The following is an 18,719-nucleotide window of genomic DNA, read 5'->3' as shown; positions in this document are numbered from 1 at the left end:
GTATCAACCCTAGTAAACCAGCCACAATGCCTGATAGGGCTGACCCTCCTGATTTAAGACATTTGTTTCCCCCGATCCGTTGCTGCGTTTAGGAGAAATAAGCAATTAGAAAAATATAGAAATTAGGGTTTAAGTGCACTGAGGGCCGGCCTTAGTCATTCAGTGCACCTGAGCTTCACTGATTTGCCTCCCTGGCTACTTGATTCGCAGGGCCAGGCAATGGCATCCAGATGGAGGAGAAGCAGAGCGGAGGAGTCTGGGTGCAATGAGTAACTAGAAACCGCCCTCAGTGCACTTAAGCTCTGATCTACATATTTTTTTAAAAAACACTTATTTCTCCTAAACCCAGCAACAGATCGGGAAAAGAAAGGTCCGCAGGGTCAGCCCTACCAATTCTTAGGGCTAGTTTAATAAGGTTGATCCTGCTGACATATGTCCTTTAAATTAACCCAACAGGATATGTTTTAAAAGGATCATCCAAAGCTTTCCCTTTAAAAGGGTTGTCCTAGGTGGGTTACGCCAGGGCTTTTCCTCTCCCTGGTGCAGGGATTCAGGAGGAGTTTGCATATACACCAGGGAGAGGAATGGTCCACCGTCCAGGCCCATCTATAGCGGAAGTGACGCCCCATCCATAGCCCAGACCTGAAGAGGAGCATCACATGACCTGGTTCCTGGGATGCTGATCAGGAAGTATATTACAAACCTCCTCCTACAGGCGTGGACTCATAGTTTCCAACAGTCCCAAGTTTGCATGGACCGTTCCTGCAAATTCAGGCTGTCCTGGGCTGAAAATGGACGGGGACTTATGTTAACCCCCTCCCATACATGGGCGTACCTATTTGGTTTTGGGGCATTCCAGGGGCGGGGACTACCTCTTAATTTACCAACTGCAATGTGTAATTAAAGTGGCTTTTAGTTACACAACAGCTGGAGTGCCAAATATTGCTGACATTATATTATACCGCCACATGGTGACATTCCACCCCATTACAGTGTAGGATAAAATGAAAAAAATAAAAATAAAAAATAAGTATTTATAAATTAGATTTGCATGATTGTTATTTAAATGGCCGCCTCAGTTTTGCAGGAGATGTTTGTGTTGACAATATGATCTTTTTTTTTTTTTTTTTTTTTGGTACGTCCGGGACTCGGAAGCTGACCACAAAACCACTAATGACCTTTAAAATGTGTCACGCTGGCAACATGATGCAGCAAAAGATTAAAATAATATTATTTTTGTTTTACTTGCTTTGCCTCAAATTGAACTTCTGCTGTCCTCTGTCCTGGATGTTTTATAGACGACCCTTGACCTTTATTTCGGCCTTTGCTTTTATTTTTGTGCGTATTTAAAGGCTAGGCACGTGCCGGAGGGGGGCAACATGGGAACCTATAGGCGAAGTACTGAGGTACTGTATACATGTGGAAATCCTCCCGACGTATACATGGAAAGCTCAACCGTCATGTGAACAGGGTCTTGGTCTTATCAGAGGCTTAGTTTGCTGCTCTCACCCATGCTTTAAACTGCAGCTGTTCCTGTTCATATTGGAGTCCTGTAAATCATCTTATATTCTTTTCTTTTTCTTTGGCAGAAAGAAGATGGAACTGTGAACAAAGACTTTAAAAAGACCAAAACCCGGGAACAAGTCATGGCCGCCTTCAGAGAGTTTACAAAAGCTAATGTTATAATTCTAGTAAGTGCTGCCCCCTGCTGGGAGATAGTGTCAGGACTGCTTGACCCACCTCTACCTTGACCCCCATACAGGCCTGCTGCTCTCCCTGTCAAACTCAATGGACCTCGACAGAGAGAGCAGCGGCCACCGAAGTTGGCAGACAGGGATCACTGGAGGGTCATTATTTTGCAGTAAATAAACTTTCCAAATGGTCTTGACTTCTCTGACACTCCTAATACTCCAGTCACATCCAGAGCAGCATTCAGAATTCTGCTGGTTGGTTGCATCTCTCTGCTTCGCTCTGCTGGTTCATCATCTTTATGGGACATGCTATGTTGCAGTGCATTGCGAGAGATGCGGTGTGCACAATACACATTGCCTAGTACCGTCCCTACACTTCAGTGCATTCTGTGACCTCAGGGGGGTGTCTGTCAGCGTGGTGCTGACTGATTCCAGGCAGCAGCCAGCAGAATTTCACATGTGCAGTAAGTGTGACTGCCATCCAAAAAAAGCTTTTCCTTTGTGTTTGCAGACGTCTTACCTGAATTGTCTAGAAGATATAAAGAGAACGTTAGAACAGTCTCTCTTCTTCAAGACCCATGAGGTGAGTGGCCATTCCTGTTATCTTACTTAAAGGGGTTGTCCTATTATAAATAGGGGATGAATGTCTGACTGCACTTCCGGGTCCGCAATTCCGTTCCAGAACAAAATAGAACATGTCCTATTCTTGTCCGAAATTGCAGACAAGATTAGGCATATTCTATTATAGTGCTGGCGATGTGCGGTCCGCAAAATGCGGAACGCACATTGCCGGTGTTTGTGTTTTGTGGATCCGCAAAACACACACTGATGTGTGAATGGACCCTTATAGGGAATGTCCTTTCTGTCATAGCTTTTTCCCTGTGACTGCCACAGCTTTTAACTGTAGATATAGCTGGTGGCAGTTGAAGATTTAAACTGAGCGCGTGCGACCACCTAAGTGAGGTGGACAAGAAATAAGGAAGAGAATAACAGCAGGTGGCGCCATACAGATACATTTTATTGAATAGCTCACTGGTTATACTAAATTTTTTATGACATGCAATTACAAAAGTGTTCAGATTCAGGTGCTAAAAAAATGTGGAATATGTTGCATGACACGACCCCTTTTGTTAGAGGTGCACAGAAGAGCAGGCCTCTTAATAAATATGGCATATTCAGGGCAGCGATAGTGTAGATTCACGATGTATTTTATGCCAGTTTCTGCTGTAAATTATAGCAAACCTGCTGGACCGTGGGAGACTCCGGCCATTAAGCTCTGTCTACTGGTTTGGAAAGTGGCAAGAGTAGTACAATATAAAAAAAGGTAACAAAACTGACAGGTGCCAAAATGAGTGCCTTTTTTACGATACTAGAAAATTGGCACAAGTTGCTTAAATCTCCACATCGTTTTTGGTGGCCACTAGATGGCGCTGCGTTTGGATGATACAAGGCCGTCCTGTGTTCATATGACAGGCAGTAGTGTCAGTCAACAGGATGCCAACAAATTCACCTACAACCTCCACTTTTTAGAGGCAGATTTGATAGCCTTGGCAGAGGGCACCTTGTTTCATCACCTTAAGCACCAGGAAAAAGAGGGTAGAAGGGTAATTCAACATCCCTGATGAGCACAATGGGCAGAGAAGAAGTTGCTTGCATTTACGCTGGGTTCACACCTGAGCGTTCCTACGCGCTGTAAAACGCACAACAGGCAAGAACCAATGATTCCCTATGGGAATGGTTCACACCTGGGCGTTTTACAGCGCGTACGATCGCGCTGTAAAACGCCCGACGCTCAAACAAGTACAGGAGCTTTTTTTGGCGCGTTTGGGCCATAGACTCTTTGGACAACACTGCTGTCAATCACCCAAACGCGCGTCAAACGCGCGTTTACTATTACAAAAAACGTGCATAAAAAAATGTGCGACAAAATCACGTATAAAAACGCGCGTTTGCGAAACGCTTAGGTGTGAACCCAGCGTTAAAGGGATGCTCCAGTTTCAGCTAATACCTCGTATGAATGAAAAATTTTAAAATTTTCCAATATACTTTCTGTATCAATTCCTTACAATTTTCCAAATCTCTGCTTGCTGTCATTCAATAGGAACCTTCTTTGGTGACTCTGCCCTGGTCATGTGATTGGCACACAGCTGTAGCGGGCCGTGCACCTGTGTATCCGTCACACGACCAGAACTGGTTTGGATCAGGACAGGACCCAAGTGTAGACCCTGATTCATTTACATGTTTTTCACGCAAATCTGATTGACAGTGGCTACAATGTTTTCAGATTTGGTAACATTACATTAAAAAGTGAATGGAAACATCACAGCTGGTGGTCTGTTACAATGTATCCATCACAGCAGCAGCACAAACCTCTCTACCCTGTGATGGACTGCAGCAGGACTAGGTCAGGACAGGTTTTCAGGCCTGTGAATGTAAACAACAATGCTTCCATTCCCTGACAGCAAGCAGAGATACTGAAGACAGTGAGAAATTAAAACACAAAGTGATTGTGTTACCGTTAAAAAGCTTTATTGACAAAAGAATGGACTCCCCCGCCGCTTGCTGGTGGAATGCGGGTTGCGTCAGCCGCCGACATGGCAGTCACCCGTATTCTGCAGGGTCCGGCTACGCTCGCCTAGCAACAAGAGCAAATATTGTTTAAGCCGATGATAATGAGAATTCTGTCAGCGACCCCATGTTTATTTATATGGAAGACGGGATGAATATTCCCCAGTGTCTCCCAGAGGGGGCCCGGTCTCTAAGGCTGGGACGCTCGGCCCTTCAGAGGGGGTCATCGAAAGTCAGCATCTCCCATGGAGAGGAATTCTACAAGAAGACGAAATATTCCATGGAAGCCACGGCGGGCGCAGGCAACAATCGCTGGCTTCATGGACGACTCTGCGGAGAGAGAAATCAAATACGGAAAATGAGATGAGGTCCTGTCAGGACAAGCTTCTGAGTTATCTTTCCGGGAAAGCTGGGTGACTATCAGTAGGGCTACTTCCTCAGGGGTTGTCACCCAGCTTTCCCACATGTACAAATCTGTCCAGTTATGCAGTGAAATGGGGGAAGGACTGTGATGCTGGGAAAGTTGGGTGACAACCAATATGGCCAACTTTAAGGCTTCCACAGAGGTTGTCACCCAGCTTTCCCAGATATACAAGTCGGCCCAGTTATGCAGGGACATAGAGGAGGGAATGTAATATTGGGCAAATTGGATGAAAACCAATATGGTGGCCAGTAAGGCTTCCCCAAGGGTTGTCACACAGCTTTCCCAGACCCGAGGTGGGCAAGGCTGCTAAATGAAATTTAGGAAGGAATGTAACGTGGCTACATGTCATTTGGGAAAGCTGGGTGACAACCAGTATGGCTGTTGTTACATCTTCCACGTGGGCTGTCGCTCAGCTTTCCTAGACTCCTGAACGGCAAATCTGCCCAGAAGTTCAATGTTGTCTGAGCATGGAATGTAATTTTGCTCACATAGATGGACTTCCCATTCAGGAGTGTGTAAAACAAACACCCAGCTTTCCCAGAATCAGCATGGAGGAATATCTGCTTTCCCTGTAACACATAAGGTTGGCAGAGTTTTACAGAACACCCCACATACGCCACCTGTATATTAACACCCATTTATTGGCATTACTGGCTTTTCCAATGGCACCTTATTGCAGTTGCATAGATATTCACACCCCTAAATCCTCAGATACTGGACTGATGGGAAGCCTTGTTTATAACAGCAGTCTAATAGTGTTGCCCATAGCAACCAATCAGAGCTCAGCTTTCATTTCTCAAACTGCTCTGGAGAAATGAAAGCTGAGCTCTGATTGGTTGCCATGGGCGACGAAGACCATCTTACTGCTAGACAGGCTTGATATGAGGCCTGCATATTTCTCCATGTTTCACTTTTACGTCTCCTTCTTCCTTCTATGGAGACATCTCAGCAGGTGTTCCCCGGAGATTCTCATAATCACATTGCTGCTGGGAGGGCACATATTTACCTCTTTATATAAAGTTATGTCTGCTCTTTGCCATCTGTTTGCTCATATAACATGTACCTGGAAAGGTAAATATTTCATGGCATGTGCAGCGAGTGCAGGAGGAGCAAATGGAGGATGGGAGTGGTAGTAGCTCAGGCAATGATATACATGGATCACAGTGGCAATCCTCACACTGATACCCCATAGGCTCCCAGTTCCAAGCAGATTACAGTGCATTTCCTCCCAAATGGCAATGTAAGATTAGCAGCAATGATGGGGGTTATAGTACTCCTCTCCATCTTTCTAAAGTCTCTCTGCACAACTTCAGGCTGACATTAAGGTTCTGGGTATACATCTCTGTAATTCCCGTACTGAGGGGTGCAGAATTAAGACACGGCTGTCCAAACCATCTCAGACAGTGGAAGGGTGCATTAGCAGTGTTCCCTCTCACAGCAGTAAAGTATCTTTCTGCCATAAACAAGCACAATACCTTGCTAAAAGACTTCAATGCACGGCCTTGTGGATCCTGGAACTTCTAGATTTATTTCGCCCTGGACCATTTTCGTAGTAGAGTGCCTTGCTTGGGTAACGGTAATCTCAGAGATGATGGTTCTCTGAAACTCGAGCCTAGCTCTGAGGAGTAAGCACATGGAGATCCTCTCTCTTCCTCAGCCAAGCATATACCCTCTCCCTCTAGGGAATGGACTCTGGTCCATCTTTTAGCAACCTAATGGGGGTGAATCAAGGTGTTAACCCTGCTTCATCCACGCAGTGCTATTAGGTATGCAAACACAGTAAATCCCATTTCTTAACATACCATTACAACAATTTACCCTCTTGCAGAAACCCTGTTCTGGGGTGCTGCATGTGTACCTCACTATGGTATGCAGTGCTTCGCATCAGTGGCCAGGGCACAGACATGGCTCAGATAGTGCCATGCTGTATGTGGTACCAGCCTACAACTTGAGCTGACCTGTAACCGGACATCAGTCAGGACATATAGAACAGATATAACATTGTATATTCTCATCACCGACATATCGGCTAACATCTAGATAAGAGGGCATTATGGGAATATTGGGTTCCAGAGCATTAGGAGGTTTGAAATTTTCACAGCACTCATTATTCCAAGGCATTCGTTAGTTTCACAAAGCATGTGGGGTTCCTCAGCTGTTCTGGTAACTAATCGGGGTACAAATTGTAACTCAAAAACATTACTAGCACTTGTGGCTCTAGACTAGAGCATTACTAGTACTTGTGGTTCTAGAGCATTACTTGTGGTTCTGACGCATTACGGCCACTTGTGTTTCTTCAGTATTGGTACTTGGAAGTTCTAATCTAAACTATTACTGGTACTTGTACTTGTACAAAAACAGTAGTGCAGTGGTGACATAAAAGGTTCTAGTGGAACATTACTGATATTTGGACCAGCTCGTCTGCCCCATAGGCTGATTTTAATTGGTGTGAGTATATAGCTTGGCCTGCTCTCCCTCATTCAATGGAAGCCATTTCTCACCAGGAGAGATATAGTTGTGGACTCTCATTGCATTCTTTGGTGGCCATTTGGCACCAGGAGTGGTGTGGAGTGGGCCCGGCATGCATGTTGGTAGCTGCATTCCTTGGATATAATGGAGGCCATTTTGGCACCAAAAAATGACAGAAATTAAAGCAGGCCCAGCATGCATGTGGAACCTACACTCCCTAAATCGTATGGTAGCCGTCATGGCACATAACAGGTAGAATTTAGTGTTAGGAACCCGTCTTACAGAGATCGCCTTGACGTGCGGCAGACGGGCTCAAATTATTTTGTACAAAATGATTTGCCAAGCATCTCTAATTTATAAGTATAGCACCAGCAATTATTATGCATTTTTGTACTTTATTTGGTTTGCAGAGAGCTGTTGCATTGCATGTTTTGTTTTACAGTGATATTTGGAGTGTTAGAACATTACTTGTACTCAAAGTTCTAGAACATTACTGATACTTGGAGTTCTGGAATATTAATAGTAATTGGAGTTCTGGATCATTACTGGTACTGTACATGGTGTTTTGGTACTTGTGGTTCTAGAACATTACTGGTATTTGTGGTTTTACAGTTTTACCCTGTGTTCTGGAGCATTTCTGGTACTTGGGATTCTAGATCATTACTGGATTGGGCTTTTGGAGCATTAATGGTTCTTGCTGTCCTGGAGCATGTTTGGTATTTGTGATTCTACAGAAAAACTGTGTGTTCCGGAGTTACTTGTGACTCTAGAGCAACACTGATTCTTGTGTCCTGGAGTATTACTAATACTTGGAGTTTTAGGACATTACTGATACTTGGTGATTTAGAACATTCTTGGGACTGTACATGGTGTTCTGGAGCAGTACTGGTATTATGGTTCCACAGCCTCACTGGTACTTGTGGCTGTAAAGCATTACTGATACTTTTGACCCGGAATAGTACCAAGATTATTTAGGCTCAAGAGCTTAACTTACTTTCTGAATTCCAGAGCATTGTGGTGGTTCTCGTGCAGTTTTTGTTGCAGTTTTTTTTAACCCAAAGCCAGGCAGGTTGGAAGGGAATAGGAATTATAAAGGAAGGACTTCTACTTCTGCTTCCTGCCAGATCCACTTCTGGTTTTGTGTACAAAAAGTACATTAGAAACTGCAACAAAAAGCTATCTGTGACACCAGCCCTACTGATATGTAGCTTTACGGGTACCTAGAGGGACCTGTGAGATTCTAAAGCATTGCATCCATCATCATTCCAGAGCAGAGATGACAGACCTTGGTGAACATTTTTGATTCCTGACAATTAATACTTAGGGTTCTAGAGCAAAGTAGACAGGTCGGGTTCCAGCAGCGTTACCAACATGGTGGTCACAGAGTAAATTAGGGTTTTAGCGCTTTACTGACTATTGTGATCATAAAGCATAACTGATGTTAGATGCTCTGGAAGATGCTTATAGGTTCCAGAGCATCACTACTGGGATTCTAAAGTATAATATACACCTGGTATTCCAAAGATATACTAAAAACCAAGACCAGTGAATGTGTGAATCCAGAACACTTGTGGCATTTGGGACTAAGAGCATTTGTGGTTCTAGAGCAGGCATCCTCAAACTGCGGACCTCCAGCTGTTGCAAAACTACAACTCCCAACATGCCCGAACAGCCTACAGGTATCAGCCTACAGCAGGGCATTGTGGGAGTTGTAGTTTTACAACAGCTGGAGGGCCTCAGTTTGAGGATGTCTGTTCTAGAGTATGACTGATATTTGCGGTCCTATTGATACCATTTAGGGTTCATGAGCATTACTGACACTTGGAATTCCAGAACAATATTGAACATTCCTGCAACTTGAGGTCTAATTATATAAAACTTGGGGCAGCAGAACACTACTGACACTGAGCCCTGCTGATAGCGTAGCATTTAATGTCCTACACCAATATTGGGGTTCTGGAGCAACACTATCCTGTGGGGTCCTAAGGCATTGCTGATAATTAGGGTTCCTGTGTATTACTGAGCCATGGAGTTTGAGATGATTGCTGAACCTTCCAGCCTTAGTGATACTTGTTGTTCTAGAGCAGCGTTTCTCAACTCCCATCTACACAATGTTCTAGAGCCAAGTTTCTCTACTCTCATCTTCTTCTATCCAGCAGGTCATGTTTTCAGGATTTCTTTAGTATTCAACAGGTAATATCCTTATTGTCAATGCATCGGGACTCACCCCAGGTATTCATTCTGTGGGATATTCTCAAATCGTGACCGACAGGTGGACCGTGAGGAGTGGAGTTGAGAAACACTGTTCTGGAGCATTGGCTGGACCAATCCCAGAGAATATTACTGACTCTGTGGGTTCCAGCCTGCGGGACTAAAGAGGTTCTTGATGTTCTTTCTTCAATGCGGAAAGGTCCAATGTCAGTTACAGACACAGGATCCGCAAAAATTACGGATGACGTCCGTGTGCATTCCGTATTTTGCGGAACGGAACAGCTGGCCTTTTATAGAACAGTCTTATCCTTGTCCTTTATGCGGCAATAATAGGACATGCTCTATTTTTTTGGCGGAATGGACACACGGAAATAAAATTCACACGGAGTAACTTCCTTTTTTTTTTTTGTGGACCCATTGAAATGAATAGTTCCGCATTCGGTCCGAAAAAAAACCAAAACGGAACGGACAATAGAAAGAAAATACATTTGGTCACTTGGTTGTAAATGGGCGGGGCTAAACTGAGGTCTGTTTCGCCCGTGTGTGTTCCGCAATTTTCAGAACGGAATGGGCCACCCATAATAGAAATGCCTATTCTTGTTCGCAAAACGGACAAGAATAGGACACTTTCAATTTTTTTTGCGGGCCATGGAACGGAGCAACAGATGCGCACAGCACACGGAGTGCTGTCCGAATCTTTTACAGCCCCATTGAAGTGAATGGGTCCGCATCCGAGCCGCATAAAAATGTTGTGTGCATGAGGCCTTAACCTACGAAATGCTGGTGGAAATGGAACTGTATGTGAAGTTCTCACATCTGTATGTTACTTGGTTCTCATTGGCCGGGGCTTATCATGTGTCTAGAGGTCGGGCGTTCTCCGGTTTGCGCGTTCGGGGCCTATATTGAGGGGAGCTGCTAAATATGGTCCTTTGTTGAAACACAATATCTCTTAATCTTTTCTTTCTGACTCATTTGTGCTGCAACAAAGGCCTCATTATCTATTTATAAGCGTTAATAGTCTTACGCCGGCTGCACACAAGAGCGAGCGCAGCGCCAAGTACATTAGCTTAGGGGATCGCAGGAATTAGGAACTCAGGCATTCGAGTGAGATGAGCATAATTTACTTAACTGGTTACGTTTAGACCGCATTTACATCTTCATAAAAAGTGGCGTCACTTTACGTACACTTTGTTTTATTGCTTTCCAACCCATTTTGGGATATTTTATGTTTTTTTTTTCTTCTCCATTCACATCCAAAGCTGCTTTGAAAACATTCGGGTTGCCCACCCACAACGATGTAGCTCCACCCACTGTCAAATGTGAACGGCGAGACGGCGACTCATTAATGTCTCACGTGATAGCATCGCGGGAGTATCACCTGGTAATAGGTCGACGTATTGTGGATGTTGTTCTCCATTCACTTCCCAAGCTGCATCCACATTCTCTAGCATCATGGGAGGTGCACTTTGCAACATCTTGCAAACAGAAATCGCGCACTGCATCACGTGATGTTTTTCAGAGCTGCTGATTGGCTGAGAGGAGTCAAGTGATGCACCAGGTGGCTCCGCAGATCCAGAAAGTTTTTTTTTTTTTGTCACTTTTTGGGGACTGTTTAGTTGCTTAGTATATAATGATGATGTCTTTAGGTCCATCACAGCACAGGTTGTATTATTGTTTTGAGTGGAAGCCCCCTTTAAATGGGGCAGGAAGGATGGGCGGGGACAAGAATTGTGACTCCTCCAAATTGTAAACTTTTTTTTCCCCTGTGTTCCTCCCTCAGGTCATTGGGAGCTCCTTACTTTTCATCCACGATAAGAAGGAAAAAGCCAAGGTCTGGATGATCGACTTCGGAAAAACCACCCCGTTAGCGGACGGTCAGGAGCTGAACCACAGGATAGCCTGGGTGGAGGGCAACCGGGAGGACGGCTACCTGTACGGACTGGATAATCTGATAGATATCCTCAAAGAGATGGCAGAAGAGAAGGATGGCAATTAGCGGGGTGGTGGAGGGGGCCACCCTGCTCCAGACTGACGCTCCATGAATGCACTACAGGACGTTTATAGGGATCACCCGCTTACGGATACTGGAAACCCGGCCTACCGTAATAGGGCTGATGAAGGCCTATCGCAGATCTTTTTGTAAATAGTCACCAGAACAAAGAGACTTTTCTTTTTTTACCAGAATATTCTATAGACTAACGCGTTTCGAGTCTCGTCGTCTTCTTATCCGTCACCTCATTTTATTCCATTATAATTACCCTTTTAACTCCAAGCACAATGGAAGCCACCATTTTCATTCCCAGAAGCTGATTATTCACGAGGCGCAGCCTGTTATTAAGATGCAGGAGATCTTGTCGTGGCTCCTTCTTAAAGAACAGTGGTACGGCCCACAAAATGGCTGCTTCCATTGTCTGTAGGTTCCCTGCACCGAGTGTAATGAGGGGGAAGCCGTTCGCCTGGTCTTTTAGGTGCCGTGCCGGGTTGTGTCATCATGGCCTGATCTGTCTGTTTAAAAAAACATTGTCATTAGATTGCAAGCTCTTTGGATCAGTCGTCACCGTATAAAGGGTGTGCAGGTTTTAAGACTCACCTGTGCAGTTCCATGTTCTTGTCCAAGGGGGCAGTATTGATATATTAAAGTAAGGTTGAGGCCGTTGTGAGCCAACAATGCACATAAAGCAGTTGTCACTTCCCTTCTCCGCTCTGCTCAGCAGGGGGCGACAATGAAGACAGGAGGAAGCTCCTCCCAGTTGTACGAAATCGAGGCTCCACCCTGGAGGGGTTAAGGAAAATTCATTTTCGCTGTGTTAGAGTTGCCCTTTAAGATGTCCCTTTTTATGTAATCCTCCTGCACAGACCATCCTTCACCGGCCAAGCATGTAAGGGAGGAATCCGCTATCAGACATCTCTGGCAGCGGCTTATCTCCCCTGAGAAAAAAAAGGATCAGGCATATTGAAATCCAGCAGCCCAGTCATTCTCTACCCAGACATCTGCTGTCGGGAGGCCTCCATACACATTAGATGGTGGGACAAATTATTCAAAGCCTAAAATAAAAAAAACTATCATTTTTTTTACTATTTTATTTCATTTTTACAGTGGCGCTCAAAAAATTTAATTTTTTTATTTTATATTATTTATATTTTTTATATTAACACCATAAATATAAATATAATATATATTTACACCACTTGTCCGATTTTCAGTCGATCCATTCACCTTAAAAAGGTTGAAAATAAAAAAAAAGTTTTTTTTTTTTAAATTAAAGTCGGCAGAATAGGTCGGTCACTGTCACCTCATGGAGACATTTTGCACATCCTTTGTGTCACAGATTTTGTACTTTTGTGTCTTATTTCAGTGCCTTTCTCTCCATTCACATACGGAGCTGCTTTCAAGGGGTTGCTTGCTGTTTGGAAACAGAGGTTTATCTCTGTGTAATTGTCATCTGAGCCCTTATTATGCGCTTTTCTCTGCTCACAGGAGGATTCTTGACCTTGCTTTGGATGTGAATGGAGGAAAAAAATATATAATTGAAATGGGCAGAAAATAGTAAAATTGAATTTTAACAGTGGCCCTCTACATTTTACGGTAAATTCTCAAAAGCAGAGTGTATAAATCTTTTGACGCTATATACTTTTCTGATACAAAGCTCCAAATCTCCTGCATAGAGAGAGAGTTAAATGATAAAATTCTGATTACCTGCAACCACCACTAGAGGGAGCTAACTGCATGCTGATTATACAGTACATTAAAGGGTTATTCCAATCTGAGACATTGGGGGCATATCGCTAGGATGAGCCCCTATTCTCTGATAGGTGCGGGTCCCACCTCTATGACCTGCCCCTATGCTTAGTATGAGACTGCAAAGTCCCAGCGCATGCGCAGCTGCCCTCCATTCATTCTGTGCTAGCTCGGCTAGTTCCGTCAGCCCCATAGAAGTGAATGGAGCGATGGCTGCTCTTCTCATCCATTTAATCGGGATTGCTGAAAATAGCGAAGTGGTTTCGCCCTCCGGGACTTTGCAGGCTCCTTTTTTAATATATAGGTGTGGGGTACCCGCACCTATCAGACATTGGGGGCATATCTTAGTGAGATGGGAATAACCCGTTAAACTCAATAGTAAGACAGCATGCAGTGAGCTCCCTCTAGTGGTGGCTGCAAGTTCCTAGAAATAGACTTTTTTTTTTTTTTATTTGACTTCTATAGTGCTGATATTTTCTGCAGCACTTTACAGACATTATCACTGCTTGCTGTCTCCAATGGAGCTCACAATGTAAGTTCCCTATCAGTATGTCTTTGGACTGGGGAAAGAAACCAGAGGGAACCCAGGCAAACAAGGGGAGAACATTCCATCTCCATGCAGATGTTGTCCTTAACCACTGAGCCACCGTGCTGCCCACTGAAATGATAAAATTGTGGTTACCTGCAGCCATCACTAGAGGGAGCTCACTGCATGCTGATTATAGTACATTCCACTCAATAATAAGTCAGTATGCAGTGAGCTCCCTCTAGTGGCGGCTCTACACTATCTCTTTCCAGAGGATTTGGAACTCTGTATCAAGAAAACAACTCTGACCTTACAAAGAAATGACTTAAGACAGAACAATGGACCTAAAAACAAGTGAGATTCACTTAGGTTTTTACCCGCAACTGCTGGGCGGCTGTTCCATGGATCCACTACTCTTTAGGCTTGCAGGATCCTTAGACTGTTCATTAGATGTACATTAGATGTTATATTTTATATATCGGACGTGCACAAGATTTCATAAATCCACAGTACAATTACACAAAAAAGCCGGGGGAGGGGGAAGAGCAATAAAATATTTTATGGCGGTTTTATGACCATGTTATTAGGACATGAAACATATCCTACAAAGGGTAATTTGGATCAGTCTTGAACGTTTTCCTAAAAAACAACAAAAACTCTTCATCATAGGATGCAGACCATTAGAGTACGTCAACGTACGCGGATCAGTCATATTTATGTAATATAATTTGCAACATTTTGCAGTTTATGCTCATTCTGCTCTGCTGCAATTTACTTATCGTGGTATTGACTGCCACCTGGTGGCAGAGAGAGGAACAGCATGTTCCAGTATTTAGGAAATTGTCATTCTCTCTCTGCTTGTGTTTTCCTGAAACTATGTATTTCAGGATATCCTCCCCATGGACTGCGGTCACTGTATTATCCCACCTTTACTCAGAGAGCAGATATCCGGGTCACCTTCATCATCCTACACCCCAGATCCTTGACGTTGTTTATACCAATAATGCAATATTTTTTTCAATGAAAAACAATGCAAAAAAAAATAAAAAAATTCTGACAAGTTTCCAGCAATTTCCCGTGAGCTGAACAAACCACATTCCTCAGCGTCCTCCTATTACAAGTGGGCGAAGACAGAATGTAAAATTCCTTCACCTCTACCAGTCCACTATTCCGAATAGTGGAGCAGATTTCCGTTGATCAGAACCGACCGGTTAGCGGCGCACACATAATGAACCGATCACCTTTTCCGGTTGGTTCATGAACTAGTATCATGATGTGTGCGGCCGCCTTATTCTTTAGAATAGGGAAGGCGGCAGGCTTTGCAGCACTGCAGTAATGTACAGATGTAGCAGTGCTGAGTACGCAATTCATCAAATTATACTGCGTTATATGTGTTTTTACATAGGACTGCTGGTAAATTTAGAACTTTATCACAGTCCAATGACAAGTTTAACTCTTCTACGTCTGCTTCTTGAATTTTACGGTCCCTGAGGCTAAGTCCTGGCTGCAGCATATGTTGTATATGCCTCCAGAATAATGGTGCTATATAGTGAGGAAGCTCCGTCTAGTATGCAGATAGCTTGATAGCTCATCACACCTAGAACTGGGGCCCCCAGTGTAATATTTCCATCATTCCAGTCCAGAATAGTACATGTTGCACTGGTAAGTGGGATCTGTCCACAGATAATATTTAATATTGCAGTGCACGCGGTCTAATTAACGTAACGAGTCATTAAGTTCATGTTCTAACGCCAAATGTGTCGCCATCAGCAGCAAATATTGATATCATCTTCCATAATTTCCATCCCAGCGCACAGGACATAGCATAACATCAGTCAACATTGCCACCTGCTGGACAGATAGGGGAACTACACCAGGCCATTAGCAATCCCTTGAGTTACCAATTGCATAGGCCCTAGATTGCAGTAACGTTGGACCCCGCAGTTGATGAGGGGGTAATGGATTCTGTAATGTCGCCTCCATAGTGTACACTTGGAGGCACAAGCACGCCTCATTTAAGGACTTCCTGGTAAAAATGGTTGCCGACCAAAATTTTACAAACCTGTGCGCTGGGGCAAGTCGGATACCTGACTGGACAGAACTGCCACTCAGGAATCTGGAAAAGCCGGGTGAGCTATAACGATGGCCATAGCGTCAGAAAAGGCAGAGCAGGATTTTCGGTCTGATATTTCTAGCACGTCTACATCGTGACCTGTAGATATTATATTTGTAGCGTCCGTACATTATAAAGTGCCTTAATAATGCGCTTTTTATTTTCTTTGTAATATTTTTTACATTTATATTTATTTTATTTTTATTATTTTTTGCGTATTGCACAAGACACTAACAGCATGGCGGCGCGGCTTGTGTTATCCCTGCTTGGTTAGTCTTACATTGCGGCATGTCTCTTTGTACATACGGTTTGCGGGGGTCGTTTTCTCATGTGGAGGGTGGTTTATCTGGAACGTGTTTCTTTGCTGTGAATGTTTCCTGGTACATGCTTCCGTGTGGACGTAGTGGACGCACCCGCTCCGGTGCCTTCAGCCCCATTTATCCAATAAAGGCATGTATACGAGACTAAGGTGGCGTTTGTGGTGTTTTTTGTTTGTTTCAGATGGGAGAGGAATCTATAAGAGAATTGCTTACTCTCCTGGACTATCTGCAAGGCTCCTGGAAAAAGAGACCCCCGTGACCCCCCCCCGGAAGAGCTAGCAGATCTCCTGCACAGCGCATGGAGGGTGGCTTTCTCCATGAGCGCTAACTGAATGTGGTGCCATGATAACGCACGGGCTCCGGCGCCCATACGTGCTCTGAGAAGGCGTATGAAAGGGGGGTGTATGTACGTCTGCAGGGGTAACAGAACATCTGGGCCACATAAGAAAGCCCCATAGATTGCCCAGGACATGTCACATCAGACTACGAGAAAAAATCTTGTTGATCCAGAATAAGAGTATTTTTCCACATTATCAGGTCTGGATTAAAGGACTTATGCATTACAGTCTCCATGAGAAGTTGCCAGCAGTCCTGGGAAGCAGGCAGAATTTTTAAATACTTCTTAGTAGGGTTGATAATGCTGATTAAAAAGATATCTTTCTTTTGTCTGTATGTTAAACAGCTGCAGAGTTATCTGCATTTTATTCATATGCAAATGAGCACGTTGAGGTGTCAGGAAATGGGTTTAATCCTTGAAGCACTGCTTTTCTAACACCCCTGTGCTCTGTACATTCCCCCCATCCTTGATTGACAGGGCTAGAAATTGACATACTGAGGGCAGAGCTGTGTCCTAGTGCAACCTAGTGCCGGACCGCCGAGGCAGTATGTGAGTGGAATGGTGTGCCAAATGGGTGTAGTAGTTGTACTCACTTTCTGCAGCTCCTTGGGTCAGCGTGCAGTGATGAGGAAGACAGCACTAAATCCTCTGGGGAGCTCTCTATTGCGGGAAACACCAGCCAGATGGAAGTTGAGGTGCCATTGATGGTAGTGGGTATGCTTAGGGTGCTTTGGTGGCTGGGCCCCGGTGTTGTTCGTGACGCCAGCACCCTAAGGTGCAATTAGGAGACAGAGGAAGTAGTTGAACCAAATAGGAATTTTACTCGTCTTGCAATAAGTATAGCAGCACTTTGTCCTAAATACAGATGGTAAAGCTATAAATCCCAGTAACAGGCTCAGTGAGGTGGTGTATGTAGGTTCCAGCTCAACTGTGTAGGAGTGAGGATCTTACTTGTACTTGGTTCCTGATCTTACTCTGGTTACTCAGCCTTTCAATAATAGTTTGGATCCTCTGTAAGTTCTTTTCTGCACTTCAGCAATATTCAGTAATTCAGCAACCCAAGGGCGGTCTCCCTTATGGCAGGCAAACTCTCTGTTCCATTCTTTGAAAAGGTTGCACAAGATACAGCAATTATTCTCTTAAACCTCGGAAAGGTCCCTGGAAGGGGTATTACAGTAAAGGATCAATAAGTCCTAGTCTTAGACTACAAAGGTTGAAGTAGCTTCACTCCCTGGGCTAGGCCCAGGAGGACAGAGTCAAGTCTGTCTCCTCTCCTCCTAATCTCTCTAACTTCCTGTGTGCTGACCTATATACATGGTGTTACAGAGACCTCTAGTGTTGGATGTATGTAATGCATTCACCAGCCTGAAATAGGAATTTAGCAGCTGTGACAAAGGAAAATACAATAAATAGTGCAAAATGACATAGGCTGGCACAGACAATTTTAGAGTGTTCCCATCCACCTGGAGTGGGACACTACATTCCCCACTGCTTTAACGAAAGTCGACCTCGACTTTAGACTTGCTAGATGCTGTGGATCTCCACCCCGTCACCTGAAAAACACCAAAAACATGCGCCGCACACATATATAGATATATCTCCACTTCAACATTGCATGGTAATATTAAGGCACTGCAATAAAAAGTTTGCATAAAAATACACATTATCAAAATATCACATATTAGTACTTTTCTTGGTTCTCATGACGCAAGAAGGGGAAATGGGCGTTGTACTCTTTTTTGCTTGACGGTGACAAAATGGGCAGTGATTCATAAGTAAATAATACAGTCTACAGCGAAGTCCATTGGAGCAAAGTCCTACTCAATATTGAGGTATAAAACATTTATAATTTTAGAAAAGAAAAGTGAGATTATATTGTGATGACAGAGACAGATGACAACCTTGGCTTCTCCAATCATCAATTGAGCATTCAGTGACCAGCTCGGACACAAGCTTCAGCAACCTACAATTGTGCAGGATCTACAGGCCCAGCTGCAACATCTGTGGATAAATATGCCGCAGGACACCATACTGAACCTCAATGCCTCCATGCCCAACCGTATCTCATCTTGTATCCAGGCTAGATACAGCCAAACATGTACTAGAGCCTCCTTTCACTTGTACAGTTTTCCCCAATAAACTTTTTTTGTCAAATACTGTATAACAAAATAGTTCACTTGAATTCCATTTAGAAAAAAGTTGTAAATCTCTCATCGCAACCATAATTCAGCACAGAAAATGTCCTTCTGGGTACATGGCTTGAACGTTACATAACTTGATTCAAAGGTAAAGTTCTCAGATAACAAGGGAACAATGGCGCA

General features: G+C 43.9%; 1 protein-coding gene across 1 annotated transcript in view; it reads left to right on the top strand.

Annotated features, from left to right (window-relative positions):
* ITPKB (inositol-trisphosphate 3-kinase B) overlaps positions 1 to 16,205 on the top strand; it is a 92,645-nt gene extending 76,440 nt beyond the window's left edge. Inside the window, exons 6-8 of the mRNA XM_044289456.1 lie at positions 1,590 to 1,691; positions 2,203 to 2,274; positions 11,144 to 16,205. Of these exons, the coding sequence (XP_044145391.1) occupies positions 1,590 to 1,691; positions 2,203 to 2,274; positions 11,144 to 11,359 (390 nt within the window). The 3' untranslated portion in view covers positions 11,360 to 16,205. The remainder of the gene's footprint in view (positions 1 to 1,589; positions 1,692 to 2,202; positions 2,275 to 11,143) is intronic.
* The last annotated feature ends 2,514 nt before the right edge of the window (positions 16,206 to 18,719 follow it).

The sequence above is a fragment of the Bufo gargarizans genome, chromosome 4, assembly GCF_014858855.1.
Source record: "Bufo gargarizans isolate SCDJY-AF-19 chromosome 4, ASM1485885v1, whole genome shotgun sequence".
NCBI lineage: Eukaryota > Metazoa > Chordata > Amphibia > Anura > Bufonidae > Bufo > Bufo gargarizans.
The sequence above is the reverse complement of the archived record's forward strand: the minus strand, read 5'-3'. Positions and strand labels throughout refer to the sequence as shown.